At 42.9% G+C, this 23,507-nt stretch overlaps 1 protein-coding gene across 7 annotated transcripts in view; it reads left to right on the forward strand.

Moving 5' to 3' along the window:
- Window positions 1-23,507, forward strand: part of CAB39L (calcium binding protein 39 like) — a 117,687-nt gene that overhangs the window by 91,357 nt on the left and 2,823 nt on the right. For 6 of the 7 annotated variants that reach the window (XM_048849681.2, XM_048849711.2, XM_075128416.1 and 3 more), the window contains 4 exons: window positions 3,976-4,035; window positions 11,350-11,415; window positions 12,143-12,286; window positions 18,783-20,898. In XM_048849681.2, the coding sequence (XP_048705638.1) occupies window positions 3,976-4,035; window positions 11,350-11,415; window positions 12,143-12,286; window positions 18,783-18,962 (450 nt within the window). In that variant the 3' untranslated portion in view covers window positions 18,963-20,898. Of the gene's footprint in view, window positions 1-3,975; window positions 4,036-11,349; window positions 11,416-12,142; window positions 12,287-18,782; window positions 20,899-23,507 lie in introns of those variants that run through there. The other variant, XM_048849740.2, reaches the window with a different exon arrangement.

Genomic DNA, 23,507 nt, shown 5'->3' on the forward strand with positions numbered 1-23,507 from the left:
TAATTACCCTGAACAGTTTGGTTATTCTCTGTAAAAACCACTTAAGAAAGCTGTGGCAAAATCTTTGCAATGAGAGATTCTTCTAAATTTAGATATGGCTCTTTTTTTCCTTCTTCTATCAGTAGGTTTTTGCTGTCATAGAAACAAGTTATTTCTTTCCTCTCGAAAAGCTAATTAGAAACATGATGAGAGAAACCTTGGATATAATTAGAAGAAAGTCTAATAGAGAATTCAACTCACCAATGCAAGGCACATCCCGAAACCCAGTCTTAATTTTTACTGTCATCATTGAAGTATTGAGTGGAGTAAAGATTTGCTTAATGGGAGTAACCTCTTGTTCCTAAGTGGTCAGTGAGGCCAGATTTCTAGAACAAATCAGCTCTGTTTAGCAATAAAGAAGACTTGAAGTTGCTATACATCTTTGTTATCTCCAGCTAAACGTCCTGATACTTGAACTAGTACATAAATATAGAGAATTCCAAGTTAAAATATGTACAGCAACATTATTTTACAAAGATGTACACATGACTCAAGTTTTTGATGGTCCATGACCCTTTCTGTGTTGTGTTGTCTTTTGGTCAGGCCTGGGGATGGGAGTAAGATTTCCTGGATTCTATTTCCAGCTCTGCCATTAATTTACTGTGGAAGAAATTCATATCCTTTGCACAATATCAGAGTAATCAGGCTTTAAGCAAGAGAAAAATATGGGTGGGGTGGGTAACAGAATCTCCTTTTCCCCCAGCCACAAAGCAGGGCATGTGACAAAGCACTTTTGAGCTGTATTAAGGACTGCAGACTGCTGGACCCTGCCTTTTATAACCAATAGACCTATATAGTCATGGATCCACCAGCTGAGAGCATGGCAGGATTTAAAAATAGAATTCTATGTCTGTATGAATAGTAATGTCCATAGATGCATTAAATAGATGAAAAAATTATAAAGAACATAAATCCTCATGGCTCAAGGCATAAGTCAGCTACTAGCTGCCTGAAGTTAGGAGAAACTCTTCCTCTGTGATCAGGTTACTCCATAATGATCCATTATAGGTTGTTGGGGTGTTTTGTTTGTTGTTGTTTTTTTTTTTTTGGCCCTTTCTTCTGAAGCATCTGGTATTGGCTAGTGTCAGAGACATGGCACTGATCTAGATAAACATTGGTTGATCCTGGTATCACTGTTATGTTGGAATAGCAATAAGTGATGTGAAAGCAACAGGAATTGTAAAACATATAGCTATATCTTGATTACTAAGACTGCAAAAACAAGCATTACAGTTTTTCATTTGGTGGATTACTGCACCTGTTGATCAGGGTTTTGCAATCCCCTTGCTGGGTTGTATAATGTAATCACATGGGTGTTCAGTGCAGAGAAGAAAGACTCGTCTGTTGCAGGGGCCAGAGAAGGACTTAATTAAATTTGCATTAATATCTAAGGATATTTATAGGAGGGAAATATTGGAATTTCTGATGATATTAAGATATACTTTTTAATTAAATTCAGCCAGATGCATGGCAGAGGGTGATTGAGCTGCCGAGCAATGGCAGGGGAACAGGGAAAATGGACTTGTATTTAGAGACATAATCTGCTATGGAGGTAACAGGGGGAGGTGGGAAGAATGCTGGTCAAATGTTGCTGCACCAGTCTGTCTTGTGATTTTCTATGAATAAAAACAAAACTAATTTTTGGACTATGTGAAATTCGTTGGACACAATGAAAAATGCTGTGCTTGGTTGCTAAGTGCCCTGCATATGAAGCAGGCTGAAGTCCACTCAGCTAATTAACCTGAATTCATCACATCCCTGCTGAATAAAAGAATATACTAACTATATAGTATACTAGTTTTTATAGCAACCATGTTTATGAGGCCCTCTTCTTCCCCCTTCTCAATAGCTGATAAATACAAATCCTTTCACTATAATTCATTGTAAATCAAATTAAAAAGGGAAGAATCATCAGATTAAATATATATTTTTGGAGCTATTGAGGACACCACTGTGTAAAGACAATTGCATATGCGTCAACTTCTGACAGTGAGTAACAAAGCTGTTAAAAGAAAAGACAGATCTTTTAAAGAAAAAGATACAGGCCCTGATTCAAAGCCCTTTCTGTTCAAGTCAACAGAAAGACTCTGATTGTCTTGAATGGGCTTTAGATCTAGGCTTTTATTGCATTTCAGTGCAATTTATTGAAGAGAGCAGTAGGCCAAAAAATTTCAAATTTGGATGCCTCAAATTAGCCACATAAATCCATATTTAGACTCCTAAATAAGTGGCCTGATTTTCAGAGGTGCCAAGTACCTGCAGCTCCCATAGACTTCAATAGGGAAGGTGGTTGCTCAGGCCATTTTAATTTTTTTCTTTAGGTATCTAAATATGGATTTAGGTGGCTAACTTGTAGGCACCCAAATATGAAAAAATTGGCTTAGGTCAACTTACTAGATGAGGAGCTTGATTCTCTTCTCACTCCTATTATACTCCTGTGGAAAGTAACTCTTTTGAAGGTAATGGAGTTACACTATTTAAAATGGCCTGAGAGGAGAGTCAGGTCCAAGGGGGCCCAAACTCTGTGATGCCAGCGGCCACACTGGCATTTGACAGGAGCCAGAGGGCTACTCTTGAGCCAAAGAGATGTTTAGCAACATAAACTCTCAGTGAAATCTATGGTGCTCGTCTTTTCTTAACTCCGAATAGGAATTGTGGTGCTTAAAACCTCTCAGGTTCAAACTCCGTCTTCGTATAGAAATTTATTTTTAAATAAATAAATGTAGACAACCCCAATATTTATTAGAACATAACATAAGAACAGTCATACTGGGTCAGACTAAAGGTCCATCTATCCCAGTCCCAGGTGCCCCTGAGGTAATGAACAGAACAGGTAATCATCAAGTGATCCACTCCCTGTCGCTCATATCCATCCCTGTCGCCCAGCTTCTGGCAAACAGAGGCTAGGGACACCATTCCTGCCCATCCTGGCTAATAGCCATTGAGGGAGCTATCCTCCATGAATTTATCTAGGTCTTTTTTGAACTCTGTTAGGGTCTTGGCCTTCACAGCATCCTCTAGCAAGGAGTTCCACAGGTTGACTGTGTGTTGTGTGAAAAAATAGTTCCTTTTGTTTGTTTTAAACCTGCTGCCTATTAATTTCATTTGGTGACCCCTAGTTCTTGTGTTATGAGAAGTAGTAAACAACACTTCCCTATCGACTTTCTCTACACCAGTCATGATTTTATAGACCTCAATCATATCTCCCCTTAGCCATCTCTTTTCCAAGCTGAAAAGTCCTAGTCTTATTAATCTCTCCTCATACAGAAGCCATTCCATACCCCTAATCATTTTTGTTGCCCTTTTCTGAACCTTTTCCAATTCCAATATATCTTTTTGAAACTGGGTGATTGGTAATTGTTTTTGCTGTGATCAATTAATTTAAATTGCCTATTTGCATCCATAATCCATAAAAATCTGGAATTGATTAGCTTTGTGATCACTTTGCAGCCACAGAAGGAGAGTGACAGTGAGCATATGGTGAATGTTTTAGGTTTCATGGGTCACATTTGGACTTCAGGCCACAGTCTGGCTGTCCCTGAGCTATACACTGTATTCTGAAAGGTAGTTTCTATAAAGGTAAAATAGCTCCAATTTACAGTTGGCATTTTAAAAATTAATATATGCACATGTGCCCACAGACCATATAAGTGCAAAAATCTATAAATATACATATCGGAGTATTTTCTAAATATAGTATTTGTTTTGTTTTTATTCACTGAACTAGTAAATGTGAATCAGCAATTGATATTAAATGGTGCACTGTCTCTCTTTTACCTATTCTTTCATTAAGATAATGCTGGAAATTATTGTAAAGGAGAAGAGCTGCTTTAAAATGTTCCCCTAGCCATTACAACTGAAGATTAAAATGATGATCAAAGTAGTGGGGAAAAAAAGCTGGTAGTGATTTTTTTCCCCTGGTTCTTTCTTTTCCAGGACCTGCTAACGAGACACAAATTATTGGTAGCTGATTTCCTAGAACAAAATTATGATACAGTAAGTACAAATAATTTCCAGCCTTAATGGTTTCATATATGTTTCTGCAAATGTTACTGTGAGGAGTCCACCCTCACTTGGATCTGAACTGGAAACCTTTTGTAGGGGCATTTCTGCTCCACTCAGAAAAAAAAATAAGTGGATCTTCTTGATTCTTTGTGTCGACCAAAGCTGTTCGTTCAACAGCACAGTTCCTCCATTTCCCAGGCGAGGGATCCAATCGGGACAGCACCAGCTGGTCTTCAGGGAAGATGCCTGTACTTTAGCAGCCATTTGAATCATACTTTCTCATCTGCTTATAAACAGAGCATATGCAGCTGAGGGCTACATGCCCCACCTAAAACTTTTACTTAGAACCAAACATCGCACCCTGTAAGCCAAAATAATTAGTTTTACCAAGGGAGAATCCTCCTTAGCCATCTGTAGAAATAATACTTATATCCTGTTTCCAGGCTTCCTGATTTCTAGTACAACTCCATGTCAAAAGCAAATCTTGTTTAGGATGTGGAACAGTAGAGGGGAGGAGTCTATTCTCGCCTTATTGCACACAATATAACTACATTAACACTAGTGGGAGCTACACGTGTGTACAGATATTAGACCAATTTTATTTTAAATATTTACCTTTTGCTACAGTTTGGCGCCACCAGGTCAGTGCTAGGGAATAGCTAGTGGTCATTCATGTCCCAGTAATACTTCAGGATAGAGGACACTAGAACTTATTTTAGTGTTACTAGACATTATGTCTGTGTAAATCCTAAGGGATTTTGAGATGTGAATATACCTGTTATCCGAAGTAAATTAGTCTGTTATATTGCCATTTCTTTTTGCTTTAAAATATCTCTGAAAATCCAGTGTAGGTCAGAAAAATTCTGTTGGAATCAACTGAAATTGGGCTGACATGGGTGGTGGAATTCGACAGAAGATTAAGTTGTCGTGTTACCTTCAAGCTTGCATGCTGCTGAGTCACAAATGCGGTGTATCTTCACTTATTCTCTTTATCGCTATACTAAAGTACTGTGATAAAATGAGTGTCTGTCTTGAGTTTGTGTAGCATTGATGCTCAAAGTACACATAGTGAAGAATAATGTTCTTCAAAGGACTCCCAGTCAACAAACAGATATCTGTTTTATCAGCTAGACAGAGTAATACATGTTCAAAACTATCACTAGTACCTCTTTGAATCATAGAAGATTAAGGTTGGAAGAGAACCTCAGGAGGTCATCTAGTCCAACCCCCTGCTCAAAGCAGGACCAACCCCAACTAAATCATCCTAGCCAGGGCTTTGTCAAGCTGGGCCTTAAAAACCTCTAAGGATGGAGATTCCACCACCTCCCAGGTAACCCATTCCAGTGCTTCACCACCCTTCTAGACCTCCCCTAATATCCAACCTAGACCTCCCCTACTGCAACTTGAGACCATTGCTTCTTGTTCTGTCATGTGCCACCACTGAGAACAGCCTAGCTCCATCCTCTTCGGAAACCCCCTTCAGGTAGTTGAAGGTTGCTATCAAATCCCCCCTCACTCTTCTCTGCTGCAGACTAAATAAGCCCAGTTCCCTCAGCCTCTCCTCATAAGTCATGTGCCCCAGCCCCCTAATAATTTTCATTGCCCTCTGCTGGACTCTCTCCAATTTGCCCATGTCCTTTCTGTAGTGGGGGGACCCAAAACTGGACTCCACCATACTCCAGATGTGCCCTCACCAGTGCCGAATAGAGGGGAATAATCATTTCCCTTGATCTGCTGGCAGTGCTCCTACTAATGCAGCCCAGTATGCCGTTTGCCTTCTTGGCAACAAGAGAACACTGTTGACTCATATCCAGCTTCTTGTCCACTGTAATCCCCAGATCCTTTTCTGCAGAACTGCCGCTTAGCCATTTGGTCCCCAGCCTGTAGCAGTCCATGGGATTCTTCCGTCCTAAGTGCAGAACTCTGCACTTGTCCTTGTTGAGCCTTATCAGATTTCTTTTGGCCCAATCTTCCAATTTGTCTAGGTCACTCTGGACCCTATCTCTACCCTCAAGCATAACTACTTCTCCCCCCAGCTAGTGTCATCCATGAACTTGCTGAGGGTGCAATCCATCCCATCGTCCAGATGATTAATGATGATATTGAACAAAACTGGCCCCAGGGCTGACCCCTGGGGCACTCCGCTTGATACCAGCTGCCAGCTAGACTTTGAGCCGTTGATCACTAGCCGTTGAGCCCGACGATCTAGCCAGCTTTCTATCCGTCTTCTATCCATTCATCCAATCCATACTTTTTAAACTTGCTGGCAAGAATACTGTGAGAGATGGTATCAAAAACTTTGCTGAAGTCAAGATATATCATGTCCACTGCTTTCCCCATATCCACAGAGCCAGTTATCTCATCATAGAAGGCAATCAGGTTGGTCAGGCATGACTTGCCCTTGGTGAATCCATGTTGACTATTCCTGATCACCTTCCTCTCCTCCAAGTGCTTCAAAATGGATTCCTTGAGGACCTACTTCATGATTTTTCCAGGGACTGAGTTGAGGCTAACTGGTCTCTACTTCTCCAGATTCTCCTTCTTCCCTTTTTTAAAGATGGGCACTATATTTGCCTTTTTCCAATCATCCGGGACCTCCCCCGATCGCCACGAGTTTTCAAAGATAATGGCGAATGGCTTTGCAATCACATCAGCAACTCCCTCAGATGCATTAGATCCGGACCCGTGGACTTGTACATGTCCTGCTTTTCTAAAGAGTCCTTAACCTGTTCTTTCACCTCTGAGGGCTGCTCATCTCCTCCCCATACTGTGCTGACCAGTGCAGTATCTGGGAGCAGACCTTGTCTGTGAAGATGAGGCAAAAAAAGCATTGAATGCTTCAGCTTTTTCCACATCATCGGTCAACAGGTTGCCTCCCCCATTCAGTAAGACTCCCACACTTTCCCTGACCTTCTTGTTGCTAACATACCTGTAAAAACCCTTCTTGTTCCCCTTCACATCCCTTGCTAGCTGCAACTCCAGTTATGCTTTGGCCTTTCTGATTACACCCCTGCATGCGTGAGCACTATTTTACACTCCTCCCTAGTCATCTGTCCAAGTTTCCACTTCTTGTAAGCTTCCTTGTTGTGTTTAAGCTCACCGAAGATTTCTCTGTTAAGCCAAGCTGGTCACCTGCCATATTTGCTGCTATTTCTGCATATCAGGATGGTTTGTTCCAGCGCCCTCAATAAGGCTTCTTTAAAATACAGCCAAATCTCCTGGACAAATTTCCCCCTTATATTAGCCTCCAAGGGTATCGCGCCCATCAGTTCCCTGCAGGAGTCAAAGTCTGCTTTTCTGCAGTGCAGGGTCTGTATCTTGCTGCTCTCCTTTCTTCCTTTTGTCAGGATCCTGAACTTGATCATCTCGTGGTCACTGCTGTCCAGGTTGCCATCGCTTCTACTTCCCCTACCAATTTTTCCCTGTTTGTGAGCAGCAGGTTAAGAGGAGCACGGCCCCTAGTTGGCTCCTCCAGCACTTCCCCAGCAAGTTGTCCCCAACACTCTCTCCAAAAACTTCCTGGATTGTCTGTGCACTGCTGTATTGCTCTCCTAGCAGGTGGCAGGGTGATTGAAGACCCCCATGAAAATAAGATACCTGGAGACTCAAAGCATAATCTGTTCCTGTTGGGCCTGAGCCTGTGAGATGTGTTGAAGCTAGTGAGCTGAGGGCAGGCAGCACCTTGCAGGAGGCACCTACACCACCTCGCAAGATTGTGCTCACTCTTTCCAACAAATGGAGACATTGGGTAAGCCTACATCACAAGGGGAAAAAAACCCTCGCAGCAGTGAGTCTCAGAGCCTGGGTCAACTGACTCAGGCTTGCTGTGGCTAAAAATAGCAGTGTAGATGTTCTGGCTTGTACTGGAGCCTTGGCTCTGTTACCTTTCCTGGGTTTCAGAGCCCAGGATCCAGCCCAAGCCGGAACATCTATATTTACTCCTGGGGGAATTCTGAGCAACTGCACATGTGCAGAATTTATTTCCCCCGCAGATTTCTTTGCTTCCCTGCAGAAAAATGACACTGACAGGGAAGCAAAGGGAAGCTGCAAGAGCAGTCAGACACCACTCCCTAGCTGCGCAGGTACATCATTTCAGGCACCCGGAACAGCTGGCGGAGAGGTAAATCACCTCAGGGCTGGAAACACCCCAGCCAGGGGCTCCTACCCTGAGCTGGGATCAGCTGCTAGTCCCGGCTGGGCTGGAGGCAGGAGAGAACGGGATTTCCTCTTCCCCTACAAGGAGTGGCTGGGGCTGTGTCAGACCCACCCCCAGAAACCTCTGCCAGCTGCAGGAAGCTCAGCATCCTCCCCTGCTTCCTGTCCCCATCACTTCTCAGCTGCAGGGGAGGGGTCACTGTACAGGGAGCTGCTCCCCCATCCGTCCAACCCCCGTGCATCTGGACTTCCCATACCCAGAAACCCCCACCCTCACCCCCTGCCTCTGGACTCCCCACCTCTGCACCCAGACCACCCCCCACTGAGCTCCTTGCACTCTGGACCTCCGCCCCACTCCCCTGAGTCCCCACATCCAGACCCCCATGCCACTGGCCCCCATCTAGCTGCATCCAGACTCCCACTGACCCCCAACTAGCTGCATCCAGACTCCCACCCCACCAGGCCCCATTCTCCCAGCACCCAGACCCCCCAGCTGAGACCCCTTCTCTGAGCCCCAACCACTTTTACCTGGAAGCCCCTGCAGAGTCCCATTACCCTTGCACCTGGAACCCCCACAATGCGCCTCTGTGCATCCAGATCCCCCCACATCTAGGACGCCTCCACTGAGCTGCCTGCACCCAGATTGTCCCACGCAGAATCCTCTCACCCCATACCTGGATCTCCCCACACTGAGCCCCTCCACACTTGGCTCCTGCCTAGTTGAGCCTGCCTGCCCCACACCTGGCGCCCTTGGCGTAAAGGGGCAAGGCCCTAGGGTATTTCTGGGGCAGGGCCAGGCCTTGTGCTGGGTCAGGGTCAGCTCACCACTGAGTCCACGTCCCAGGGTTGGGGAGTGGGGAGGCTGCAGGGTGATCTCTCACCTTTGTGCAGCCAGTGGCCCACTGCCATGCTGGAGCCTCTGCATTTATTTATTGACAAACAAAACGTGCAGAATTTGCAATTTTTTGGCACAGAATACCTCAGGAGTGTATACTGCCATTTTTAGCCCTATAACACAAGCCCAAGTCAGTTGACCTGGATTCTGAGACTCACTGCCGCAGGGTTTTCTTTGCAGTATAGACGTTCCCATTATATCCTAAACAATAAAGGACAAATTGTGCCCTGAGATACAAATGAACAACTCCCACTGAAATCAGGGTGTGTTGAACACATACATCTGACTGCAGATTTGGCTCTGAATGAAGTTTGTGGCAATGCTGACAAATGCCCACCGTTGGCATGTAGTGAGATGGGAGGTAAGTATCATTCCATGTTCACTCTTTGAGTGATGAGACAGCCAGGGACTGGGTTCTTTGACACAGCACCCTTTCATTTTAACAAACATCTTTTTGCTTATTTTTTTTTAATTGCAACAGCATGAACAAGCTAAAATTAGCTTCAAATAAGACATACATGAAATTTGTTTGCATATATAACCTCATTGTTCACATACACAGCCATACCAACCAGGCAAAAACAGTGAATGATATTTCAACATGAGAAAGATCAAATCAGGCCAAGAGGAAATTGTGACCATCCAACTGTCACCATCACCATTTAAATCTGGTTAACAATAATAAACATTTTGTTAACCAAATTTTCCAAGGTGCTGTTCATTTTATCTGCACATTACAGTTTGGCCACTAAGGCATTTGAGTGCCACGTTGAACTTGCATCACATGCTGTGATCTAGTGGTTAAAGCTGCAGGTCATCTCTCTTGTATATTATTTTCTTAACTGCTGTTAATGCTGGATGAACTTGGACAAGTCACTTAAAACCTCTGCATTGAGAATCGTGTGAGCCGATCCCTGCATGGAGCCCTGACTCCCCTAGGGCTCTGTGCAAACACAAGGCTCCACCCATCTGGTACTCATTGCAGGATTGGAGTCTTAGGGTACATCTACATTGCAGCTGAGCAGCTGCTTCTCACCACAGGCAGGCTTACACATGCTAGCTCTATGTGAGCTGGTTTGCTAAAAATAGCAGTGGGGCAGTGGCAGCGTAGACAGCGGCGCAGTCTAGCCACCTGAGTGAGTGGCTCTTGCTTCCCACAGTCATTAATGAAAACCCTTGGCCTGAGGTTTCGTGGCCCTGAGTCTTGCCCCATTTTTAGTAGATCTTTGGGTCATATTCATCAGTGTACCTCCATTGGCATAAACAGAGCTATATTGATTTTAGTGTTCATTAAGATTTGGCTTATTACATTTTTTATAAAATAAAATGAAACTATGCAAGCACTACACAAAGTAGTAGTCTCATTACCTTTCCCTCCCATTCTAACCACTTAGTATAACATATTGAGTCTCTCTCCAAATTCATAATTTTTTTTCAGTGCTGATTATCTGTTTGTAAATCACCATGCCCATCTATGGCTCTGTCTACATTTAATGAACAAGAACTGCAAAATGTCTTAGCACAAGAGATCTGATTGTGGATGGTGCTGAACAACCCTCAACTCTCACAAACTCAATGGGACTTTGAAAGTCCTCAGAACCTCGTGAGGCCCAGAAACTGTAACATTAAGAGGAGGCATTATAAATGTTGCATGACTCATTACATTTCTGTGTCTCAGTTACGCTGCCCCATGCTGTGTTTGCAGTGCCTTCATTTTGGTCTTTAAGCCTCCAAGGTATAGGGAATAGTAATGACAATGAGGACAACTGAAGTGAAGCAAAAAGGAAAATTGGCAAGTTAGATGCGTGCATAGAAACCCACTAAAAATAGCAATGTCACTCTAACAAGCCAGACTTCCACCATCCTTCTCTGTCTGTCTTTCTAGGGACATAGATGGCACTTTACTTATATAACCCTGTGTTGGTATAGCAGTTACCTCAGATGGTCTCTGGTTACTAATGTTATATTTGCATGTTCTATTTTGGCAGCAAATTCATAATCTTTTATAAGATCATGGCATAAGGTGTGAATCACAAGCGCACTAAGTTCTTGATTCTTTGGTGGATTCACATGTGCAAGCAAACACTGTTTGGACGTTGCTAATCAGTGGCCATTATGGGTTGGGCTCTGGCATCATAAAGAAGTGCCAGAGCTGTGCTGCTCCCATCGCAAAGCTTAGTGCAGGAAGGACCAGTACAGGGAAATGGGGGGCAGGAAGAATATGGCTATCCTGGTTTTTTTTCTTGTTCCCTTAGATCTTTGAGGACTATGAAAAACTGCTTCATTCTGAGAATTATGTCACAAAGAGACAATCTTTAAAGGTAATGTAAAATTCCTGAACGCTTTTTTTTTTAATAGCCATAACATGCTCAGACTATTTCACAGAGTGGCCCTATATACTGTTTTTTTGTTACAAAAGAAATTCTTTTAAATTAATCTAGTGCTTGTGAAAATCAGGAGATATTTTTGTCACTGCATTGGGGTTAGCATTGAAAAGTCCTAGTTCCTGAACTCATATGGCAAAGCCTGGAGTCCTTTCTCTGAAATGAGGGTGTCATCCTCTTTTCTCACTGTCACCTGAGTTCACAGCGTAGTTCAGAACACAGGTGGGAGTGAGTTTGGTAGGTTCGTTGTAGTCCCCATTTGTCCATGCACCAAGCAATTTGGTAAAATCTGCAGTCTCCTCATGACTAGAACAGGAAAGTGTGGGGCATGTAAGTATTGAGGTGAATTAGCAAAACAATGTGGGATGGTTGTACTTGCTTTTATTTTATCTGGCTCAATCCAGTTGTTTCTCTATGCATTAATATGGTATCTATCTCTCCAATATTTGGTTGATCAGTGCTATTGGACAGTTATATCACTTTTATGAACAGCAAATTCACCTCAATTTTTTAAAAGGCCCTCCATTTTTGAAGCCACTATGGCCTAAGATAAAACTCTGTTGAAACCTCTGGGGGTGAAGATAAAAATGTCATGCTTTCATCTGAATCATAATCAGTTTTGTGCGGAGTCACAAAGCCTTTGTTTTTATAAATGTTCCCATAGCTGCTGGGTGAACTGATTCTGGACCGACACAACTTTGCCATTATGACAAAATACATCAGCAAACCAGAGAACCTGAAGCTAATGATGAACCTGCTGCGAGATAAAAGCCCAAACATTCAGTTTGAGGCATTCCATGTGTTCAAGGTAACTCAGCGTGGCCTTCCGAGAGGAAGGAACATCTCTTTCACTGTGGGAGGGAGGAGAAGCCAGAAAAATGTGGGGTTTTACAAACCATTTCAAACATTTGAAAATGTTTTAATAGGAAATTTCTCCCTGACAGGCAGTTCTCTCTCGCTTGCTTGCCCTCTCTAGGTGATGTCTAAGGCAGGGTCATTTGGATCTGGGCCTAGTGATCTGAGGGGTCCCTTGTTACAGCAATGCATTATTAGCAAGAGGTGACAAATTGCCTGGCTGATTGCTGCAAGCTAACCACTTGCTGGAGTCGATGGTGGTCTCCTCAACCTTCTTAGGTCATGTCACAGTGACTCTGGGTAAGAATTGGGGGAATCATGTGATTCCAAAATATTTGATATATTTGGCACCCAGCAATCAGATATTAAATGCTGGCTAAGAACCTAGACAGACAGTGTTGGCTCTCTGGGTGAGGCAGAAGCAAGTGGAAATTTTTTTAATATTTCAAGAGATTTGCCTTTGATAAGTTTGAGCCCAACATATGCTTAATCTTCCTCGTTCTCACTCTGTTTTGCACTGATCACTAATGCAGCCTTACAAAATTGCAATACAAATATTATTAGCCCAGGCACATACACTACTTTCTTTTATCATCATGATTTGGTTAATTTTTTTAAATTTTATTTACCCATCAAAAAAGTTTTTTGTGCTGAGCAAGAAGATGAGTAGAATTATTATGATGCAGAGCTACTATAATGCAAAATTAACTCATAAATATGTCTGGATGTATTTTCATAGTTTGAACAGATTAATTTTCAGAGAAGAGGGATAAACCCATAGGAGTGGGGAGAATGTCCTTCTCTGGGAGATGTTTATAAAATAGACCACATTGCACCAAATGGCAAGTATTTTCAAAAATTACATCACCCTCAGAATGTTCAGAAAGGCTTTTGGAGGTCTTTGATTTTGTCATTTCTGTTGTGCAAAAGATCTTTCAGAAGGCATTCACGTCTCCAGCATGTGGCTTGAAGGATGGTATGGCTGCTCCGTATAATCTTTCATCTATGTAAAGTAATCACAGGGATTCCCAACATATTTCAATATTTTGCTTCCTGCATAATAAGCCTCAGTGATGCACTTAATTACTTGTGTAAGCCTTTGACTTGTTCTTGACAATCAAACGACTGTGAGTAGCTTCTGCTCTTACCCCTTATCAGGACGTATGCAGCTCAAAGATAAGTTGGGGAGAGCAAATCCCAAATATTTGCAGTCTTTAAGAGCTCAAATGCGGGGGGGGGGGGGGAGAGAGAGAGAGAACTGGTTTCTGTTAGCTACTTTTTCATATTTACTAATGGTCACATTCTTATGCATGCAACTTCTATGCATGAAGTGCAGTCCCTGAATTAATCCATTAGGCCACTACCATCTATTGTTTCAGATTCCCCTTAAGCACCCAGTTCTGCTGAGCTGTTTCAATAAATCAGACAGTGATGAATAGGGGCGTGGCAGTTGAGAATAGTTGATTTTATTTTGTTTAAAATAGAAATTTGAGGATTTGGAGTGATCTGTAATCATAGCTATGTATGTAATGGTATGATATCATTACTGTCACCCTCATCCTCCCTCCCAGTGTCCACCGTCCTTTTGTTTCTCATGCTCAGAGCATCCAGTTTGTAGGCTCTTCAGTGTAGGGACTGTGCCTACCCATGTATTTTGTGCAGTGCCTAACACAATGAGGCCCTAATCCTGACTGGGCCTTTTGGCACTATGTGAAACAAATAGTAAATGATGATGCAACCCTCATTGATGTCAGTGGGTCAAAATCTTCCCTCAGCTCCATGAATCCAACTTCCATGAGACTCTATTATTTTTACAATAATATCTGATGGCAGCAGTTAGAGATGAATGTAATACGCACAGTATTCATCTTACAGTTTTCTATGTAATTCAGAGCAGAATCTCATCCAATGAAAGTTGCACATTTCTACCTGAATGTAACCCATTCAGCAAAATCCCCCTCTCCAGTCTGCAGCATAGCTCTCTTGTATATTCAACTCTTGTTCCACATGTGCAGAACAGGTATAGAATACACACGAGAGAAGGACACTGAGCGTTTTGTCCTTAGTTTTCCTTTATTAATAAATTCTATGCTGATGATGGGAACCAATCCAGGAAATCCTTAAATATGAAAGAGAACATACACTTCATGGAAAAACAACTACTGCCTTGTCCCGATGCCCTTTCTGGCAGGTGAAAGGCAGCGATGTTCCTTGTTGCTCTGGGGTGCAGAGTCCTTGGGCCTGATTCTCTCCCTGGTTACTCTAGCTGTATGCTGGTGTAACTGAGGGTGTGGGAGGAAGTCGGGCTCTGTGTCTTTATTTTCACATATTTCAGGCATAGTTTTAATTTATCTGGTTAGTCCTGTTTCAAATGACCACAGACTGCCAATACTGAGATGAAATCAAAAATTTGCCAAGCGGCTGATGCTTGCTACTTACTGCGAGGTGCCAAAAGATTTGGGTTTAAATTACCTGACTTGGATGTTTTTGCAGCTAGGCACATTTGAAATGAAAAAAGTGCTTGTTTTGTAAGTATCCGAATTCCAGCTCTCCCATGCCCCAGTTGACCCTGAAAAAGGCATATGACTCTCAGCTCCTTGAGGCAGTATCTGATTATTGAGGATTTGAAGCTGCAATATTTTAACTAGAGCCATGAGCATCTAGCGTTCTAAATATTTTACCGTTAAGTTTGATGGCAATTAAAAATGCAATTAACTCTTCAAGCACTGGGGACAGTTGTATTCATCCAGGAACGCTCTGCCCAGAGGTACAGAAGATAAGTAATGAGGTCTCATTTTCAGTACTTCCTCCCATCTAACTGTTCCTTCACCAGCAAGACCTCTACCTCCTTCATCATTCCTGCTCCCTTCCTTACCCTTGCTCAAACAAAATGAGACCTCTTCAACCCTTAGCCTCCACCCCACACAACCAGTCACCAACTCATGGCCACCTAAAATCCTTGGGAATATAGGTAGACCCCAAGTAACAAAACCAAGGGGATTAGTGAGTATCTTAAGTGTTAATAAAACCTTAGCTTCATTTTTCCATTCTCTTTCATGCACATCACAAAGCTACCTCCTGTTGCTCACTCTGCAAACGGTTCTGCATAACTTGACAATACTGACCATTTCCACTCAGCATGGGGCGGAAGCTGAGTTTGTGTTGTTTCTGAGCTATAGACTTGATAATACTTTGGTCTGTGGGGGAAGTTGTCGGTTCAGCTACGTGAGCTTTCATGTACTTCCAGCGAGGTGGTAATCCCCCTGCGACGCATATGAGAAAATCATGGCACAGTTTCAGCCCTGGTGGGTCGATTGGCCTGTTAGTGTACAGAGTGATACATGCTGGTTTTGGACCATAATTGCTAACCATTTGAAAGTAGATCAGAGGTTGCAATGAACTATTCTCATCAAGATCCTGTGACATTCAGTAGCCTTGGCCTCTGTGTTTAAAAAAACAAAGATTATCAGTGACCACACAGTGACTCATCGAGCATCAGACCATTTTAGTATCTTTATCCCTGTTGTGTTCCCTTGAGGAGATGATGATGACGACGCATTGTCATTAATTGTGAGAACCAAGGTCAGACTCCAGAACTCTCTGATCAAATACTTTATGGAGTGGATGTGGAGTGTACAGTTTATCAATTTTGATGGACAATACTGATTTAAGGCCAGCTAGAGGACAACAGTTCTATTTCATGGCAACTTTTGAGTTTTGACATTTGTTTTCATTCCGTGTTAGAATGAAAAGAAAAACCTTTCAAACATTTTCACAAAGTGAAGTTGTGTCGAAACTCCTCTGAAGTGACCAGAGAACTCTCAATCACAAAACCCTTCCCGACAGATATGTTGTTGAAACCAATACATCCCCACAAAATTATTTTTTCAAAAATATTCCAACTAGCTGTAATCCTGATGTTGTTTCCAGGATATCTCTTATCTTTTTTTATTGTCTTCAAGTGAGGCATTAGCAGGAGACTTTAAAAAATAAAACCTCATACTGGATCTAGCCTCAAAGTATAAAGATTCTTTGTTGTAGATGTGTGTAAAATTTATTTGTTTCAATACTGTGACATTGTGGTACTATAGTTGCTTGAGGGAGCCAGTCATTCAGTTTTATAATCCTTTTATGATCCCAGGGTTTGAAAACAGTATTTGAGAGTTGAAATTGAGTCCTGCAGTAGGTCTAGTAGTCAAAAGATGATTTACATTTGAGTTTTCTATCTTTTATGCCAGTTTTTCAGGGGGAGGATTATAACCTATAAGTAATCAGACAAGAAACTAAAGAATTCAGTCCAATAGGAGACATCAGCTCACGTTTAATCATTTGCCATGCTAATACATATTTTAGGCTAGAGCCAGTTTTAAAATTAAATCCTTTCAAGAATGTTTGCAGGCTGTTCCTTTCACACTGTGTAGATACAGTGTGGTCTAAATGTTCAAATTGACTAATCATTTTCTGTGCTTTAATTTTTGGGTGGCCTACTTGAGACCTCTTAAAGGGGCCTGATTTTCTGTGGGTGGGTGCTCAGCACTTTTTGCATGTCAGGCATCCGATGAAGTGAGCCGTAGCTCACGAAAGCTTATGCTCAAATAAATTTTAGTCTCGAAGGTGCCACAAGTACTCCTTTTCTTTTAGGCTCCTTTAAGGTGTCTCAGATTGGGCACCCAAATCACTAGATATTTCTGAAAATGCAAGGCATTGCAAATATATTTGCATTGTGCTCTCACAAACAATTCTTTTATTTATCTGAACTGAGGGAAACAACATGCAATTTGTATAATAGGGTTATTTGTAATGGAAGGAATGTTTTTAAATGGCCAAAGCAGAGGCTGAACAAACCGCTATCTGTACCTCTCAGTACACCCAAGGGGGCCATGAGCTGGCTACCTTGAGATCAAGGAACATGCCTCTAATAACAGACAATACTTTTTGAGAACTTGAAGCATATGGCAAGGAGGTTGCTCTAAAGGGGTCGTGGTGAAGTCTTGCACTGTTGAGTCAGTTGTCATTGCTTGTGAGCATCTAGAGGTCACCAGGAATTTAAAAAAAGTCCATGACTTTAAAAGTTCAGAACAAAGGGTTGGATTGTTGAAAAGAGGCCTCTTCTGGGTGCGGATTTGCACTTTGTGGTATGGTGGGGGAGCTGCTTCAGTGGCCTTGTCCTTCCTGGGATGTGGGAATCTGCACAGGGGCTGGAATCTAGGCTGGGGAGACATATGCTCAGGCATCAGTACAGGCTACAGCTTCTTGCTGTGGAACCTCCCTTTGAAGGAGGCTGCAGATGTAAGCAGGAGAAGCCCTCGGAGCCAGTCTAACAAGGAGCCAGAAGAGAGTTACAAAGCGGACAAGAGGCAAGTTCCTCTGAAGTGAGGGATTGCTACAAAAGGGAAGATCCCAGCCTCTCATCTGAGTGACCCACAAATAGCAATTCCAAGACACTGGGCTGCCAGTGAGCTGCGTATGGAAGCGTGTTACATTGTCCTTCTGCTCTGCCTCACTGCTGTGTCCTTGTGAGCTTAGCAAACAGATTGAAATGTACGTGGATCCTGCTCTTGTAAATTTCCATTCACAGACTGCTGGCTAGAATGGACTAGGGAGGGCGAAGTGAAGGATGTGACCTAAGTTCACAAACCAAAACAAAGCTGCTTGGTCTAATTTTAGGCCATTTCAATTGAATATGGAAATTCTATCACCAACACAAGACTCGCCTGTTCTCCCAGTAATTATGGTTCTAAGACATTTCATGTTGGAGGGCGGTAAATGTGGAAGTGATCAGGGATTTATAGCCAACTTTCAACAGCTGGCTTTACAATCAAACCATTTGTCAATAAAGGGAACAGAATAAGGGAGAGTGATAGCAAGGTCAAGTGTAACTTCACTTCCAGCTGCTAATGAGCAAGATCATGGGAAACTTTAACGTGTGTTTAAGATACAAGGCTAGATTTTCTTTCCTATTTTGGCTGATTTGGGGTCAAGAAATCTGTTGGATCTCCCCAGCTAATATGTGGCTAGCACAGTCTGTTCCTGTGCCCTCCCTGCAGCTCCAGAGTCATAGGTGCTTGTTAGAAATGGAAGGGTCATGGTCAGAGTGCAACTGCATTAATCCCCAGCTGGCAAACAACCTCTTGAGAGCCCTAGCCAGCTGTCATACTTTAGACTAAAAGATCTTAGGGGCTACTATAAAGTATGCTGGGCCTGAGTCAGTGTAGAACTGGTCACAGGGAACAGGTAGCTGCAACCAACAAATATGCAGTCCCTTCCCTCTCCCCTCTCACTGGGTACTGCACTCAGTGGATACAGGGTAGGCACCAGAGAATTTGGCCTCCAGCATTCAGTTGACTCAACAGAGAATGATGTAGGGCAGTGTCATGATTCTGATTGTTCATCCCTCTCTTTCTGTCTCTGTCTGTGTGTGTGTGTGTGTGGTTTTGTTTGCATGTTAGGTATTTGTGGCCAGTCCAAACAAAACGCAGCCTATCGTGGAGATTCTATTGAAAAACCAACCCAAGCTAATTGAGTTTCTGAGCAATTTCCAGAAAGAGAGGACGGATGATGAACAGTTCACCGATGAGAAGAACTACTTGATTAAACAGATCCGAGACTTGAAAAAGCCAACGCCATGAAGAGCTCCCCTAATTTCCCATCGTAGGCATTAAATCATATTTGTTCAGTTCCTCCCATCTGTCATTTAACAACACAGTAGTGCTTGAGAAGTGCCTGTTTTAGTTTGATTCTTTGTTCACATAGATGTCAAGAGTATAAAGGTCTTACATGAAAACTAAAAAAAAAAAAAAAGTCTGGAATAATATATTCTAATCAAGTCTGTGATTATTTATGTCAGTTTAGACACCCTCTGTATTAGAAGCTGGTAAGGCAGATTTTCATCTGTGCACTCCAGAAGAATGAACCTCTTTGCTCTTGCTTTTATCAGAAAACTTGAGCTCTCCGTAAATGCACAAGGTAGGAGGTCTGAAGATTGTAACTATCTTTTTCTTTGCACTTGTAGTTGTGAATTTATTTTAGTTCTGCATGCACATGAGGACTGTGAAAGAGGGTGTTGGGCGATTGACTTATCTGCACTGATGTAGTGGATTTGTTAGCTAAAGCAGTGGGAGATAGATTTGAAAAAGTAAGGTTCACATTTTCACTTTATTTTTATGTTCACTCATTCCTTCAGTCTTTTTGATTTCACTCAAGGTCAGAGCTTTCCCACCAGTTTGGCCAACTGAACCTAGGAACTAGGCTAATACTTCGGGTGGGGCAGCCAGTGCCCACTGCCTCCCATCCCTCCGTATCTGATCTAACCCTACAATGCAGTCTAGGCTGCCCCCAAACCCCAGTCTTGTAATAAGACTGATCAGGAGAAGTCCTAGCTCCACTGGGAATTAGAACATGCACTTTAAATGGGAGCCAGGTAATACATCAGGGCTAAGGGCAGAGGTGCATCGTTAAGGACCTGCTCCTGCTCCCATTGAAATAAGTGAAAATTTGATCATTGACTTAATGGAAACAGAATTGGGCCATATTCAGCACTTCCTATTCTGGGCACAGTCCTGAAGCATGCATCTCCCATTGGCTTCAACGTCAGTGGGGCACTCAGCACTTCGCAGGAGTGAACCCTAAGCTGAGACCTAAGGGAAGCCCAGGCAGAGTATCAGTGATACAAGCCTGAAGTACTAATACCTGTGCCATGGTTGGGAACCCTCCGATGTGGACTTTGTAGTGGTTCAGGTTCTGCTCCTTCATACGTGCCTGTGCTGGGAACATCATGCCCAAAACATTCAAACCTGGGGACCTAAATCAGACTCTGAATTTCTTATTTAGGCATCTAAATAAAAACGGCCTAACTCTGAGCAGCCGAGCAACCCCGGTTCCCATGGAGTCAATGGAAGCTGCAGAGGCTCAGCCCCTCTGAAAATCAAGCCACTTTTTTAGAAGCTTGAACATGGTTCTAGGAGTGTCACTTTGGGCTCACAGGGTTGCCCTATGTGGTTAGCATGTTCCCTTTGATTTGTTCAGACGTGAATTCAGTTTCTTTGCTAGAGGCTGAACATTGTGGAAGGGGAAATCATTGCACTGTGATGTTTAAGATAAATAAAGCCTTGGGTCCAAAAAGAGTTGCCTAGATATTCTTGCCATTTTTTCTTCTTCTTCTTCTTCTTCTTCTTCAAGGAAATAAGCACTGTGATCCTGGGTATTTTGTTTGGTGGAGGAGTTTGAGAGTGGGGAGGGAATATCTTGAAGTATTTCTTCTATTAGCTTAAATCTGGGTTTTTCTGTTTGTTGAATGAAACATTACGTTCTCCAGCTATAATTGCATAGCAAACACTTCAGTGAAAGGATAGAAATCAGGTGAGATTTTTGTCCATAAAACTGTTGTATATTAAGGTGATTGATAATTTAATTTGTATGCTTTAGAAAAGGGGGGAAACCAAACGAATAGGTCATCAACACATGGTTTACTTTTAAGATGTCAGGCATAAACAAAAATGTATATCTTAGTTGCTTGAAATTTTAAAATTATATTTACAAGTTATTAAAGGCATGGTTACTAATCTACGCTTTTTAATCACTGTTTATTTCCTTCCCTCACTTCCCTCCCCCCCCCCCCCCCGCCACCTTCTCAAAAAATGCTTTCACTTAGAATCTTTTCATTGCTAAATTCTCTCTCTCTCCTCCACCAGCCACAACTTCCATTGATGGAGGAGGACAGATGATCACTTTCTTCAGAGCCAATGTGCTTTGCAGAAATCACATTTGCAGCCTTCACTGTCATGGGGCCTGACGGTCCCAGGCTGCAAAATCCAGTTTGGCTTTCCTGCAACCTTCAGTGCCATGCCACATGGCACTGACGCACTCTGTGCTGCACACACTGCATCTCTAGAGTAGGGAGGGGGCTTTTGGTGTGGAAAAGCTGCAGAGCTATTCGCTAAATGGTCTGATCCTCTGAGATGTGGAGAGTCTCCTGTAAGGTGCTGGGGCATTCAGTGTCTCAGGACCTCCTAGGAGGGGCCCATTTCAGGGACTGCATGAACACATTGGACCTCAGCCCCTAGAGTTACGTGATAACATCAGAATCTCAGCTTTCATCTACAAAAAATGTTCTAGCTTTCATGTTTGTGAAGCGAGCCAGGTGTAACCGATTCAGTGATGCCTGCCTCAGGCTGCAGGCAGCCTGAATCAGTAGCTCTGAAATGTGTGAACGGCCTCATCCATATTAGTGGGTTGTTAACTCTGAAACCCACTGCTTTGAGAGGCCCCAGCAGAGGACTCTATGTGGGCAGATGGTCTAGCTATTCTCCCCCATTGTGGCTCCATTAGGGGAAGAGGAGCCCCTACAGAGAGTCCCATGCCTACAGCGGGGTAAGTGGAGCTGAGTCATCAGTCCTCCTGAACAAACCCCAGCCTGCCCACAGTGATCCAAAGAGTGGAGAGGCCCCAGTCTGCCCCAGAAAGTGATGTTGGGCACTCCAGAAGCCAGCGCTGGGCCACTACCACCACAAGTAGAAGTGGGACCACAGCGTCCCATGGGATAGGGGCTAAGGGGGCCCATGAACTGGTGTGCCAAGAATTCCAGATTCTTTACGTGGCCCTGTACAGAGCCATACCTATCCACTTCCTTCCAGTTTATTGCACATAGGGCTGGCTCAGTGTTTTCAGTCTAGTATGAAGTTATTTCCAGCATACTGAGGGCAATTCAAAATCATTCCCAAACTCAACTTGTTTAACATTTGTAAAAGGGGAAAGCACTAGAAATGATGGTGATTACATTAAGTTTGAGGAGCCCATTAGGCTCCATAATAATATTTCACAGCAGGCTGGGACACACATTTCTAATTAGTTGAAAGATGAGGTCTTCTCTGATTCATCTTGGAGTAAAGATAGACTTTTCAATTTCCTTTTGTGTTTCAATCAGGGCTCCTGTTTTGTCTCCGAACCAGCTCCTGACAGGAATATCACAGTTTCTCCCAGGGACTAAAATTAATATGAGTGGGAACTGTGTGATTCCAAGACCATGATTTATCAATGAGAAAGGTGAAAAAGAACACTTGTAGGCAGGAGGAAAAAATAAACCAGAGAGAGGCTTGAGCTGCAGAATCCAGATTCCAAACCCCACCCAAAGGTCAAGGGATGTTTGGATCTGGAGATTTGGTTTGTGGCAACTTGCAGAATTCTGTTAGATCTGTACATAGAAACCTACTCTGATACAGAAGAGTGTCCAGAATATACAAACCAACCCATTTAACTGAGTTTTTAGACAGTTAATTAAAATAGGAGGAATTTGACTAAAACAGTCATCACAGTCCTTCCTCTGTAATGAAAAATGATAAGTTATCCATCCTCAATCCATTTCAACAGATGAGGAAAGAGTTGTCTGATGGGGAACTTGGGCCTTCACTCATTATGGAATTTGCACTCTGTTTCCATCTGAGTGTTACAGTAAATAGTTCATTTTAGTTGTTTTTGCCCTACACCCATCTAGTATATTTGGAAAGCACTCATCTCTATAGCATCTAGATGCCTCATACAGTAATTAAAACTAACTATATGAGAGAGAGACTGGCACCATGATTCCACATGCTTTAAGTAATTTCAACAGTAAGCCACAAGTCTTCACTACCCCTCAGAATAACATTCGTCTAGGGTGACATCCTGGCTCCATTGAAGTAAATGGCAAAACTCGCATAGAATTAGTGGGGCCAGGATTTCACCTCTAATCTATTGTTGATGGCACTTACATGATAGATGAATATTTATTACTGAACATTTATATTACAGTAGCACCTACTGACACCAGTTGAGCTCCAGGCCACATACTCTGTACAAACACATGATGACAGCCCTTCCCCCATAGGCTCACAAGATGGACAAAGCAGGAGAGGACACTGGTAGAGAAAGGTGAAGTGACTTGTTCACAGTCACACAGCAGACCAGTAGAACCTAGGATCTAGAACCCAGAGCCCCTGATTTGCAGTCAAGGGCCCTGTCTGTACTGCCTCCAAAATATTCAGGCTGGCAATTGAACCCAAGCCAAACTGTTTGGAAGGCTGCTGTGTGCACCACTGACTTAGCCACTCTGCCTTGGAGTCAGTGATGAGTAGCTAGTAGGGGTGTATTTTCAAAGAGCTGATGACTTAGCCCTGGTCTACACTGGGGGGGAGGGGGAT

The sequence above is a fragment of the Caretta caretta genome, chromosome 1 (assembly GCF_965140235.1).
Source record: "Caretta caretta isolate rCarCar2 chromosome 1, rCarCar1.hap1, whole genome shotgun sequence".
Taxonomy (NCBI): Eukaryota; Metazoa; Chordata; order Testudines; family Cheloniidae; genus Caretta; species Caretta caretta.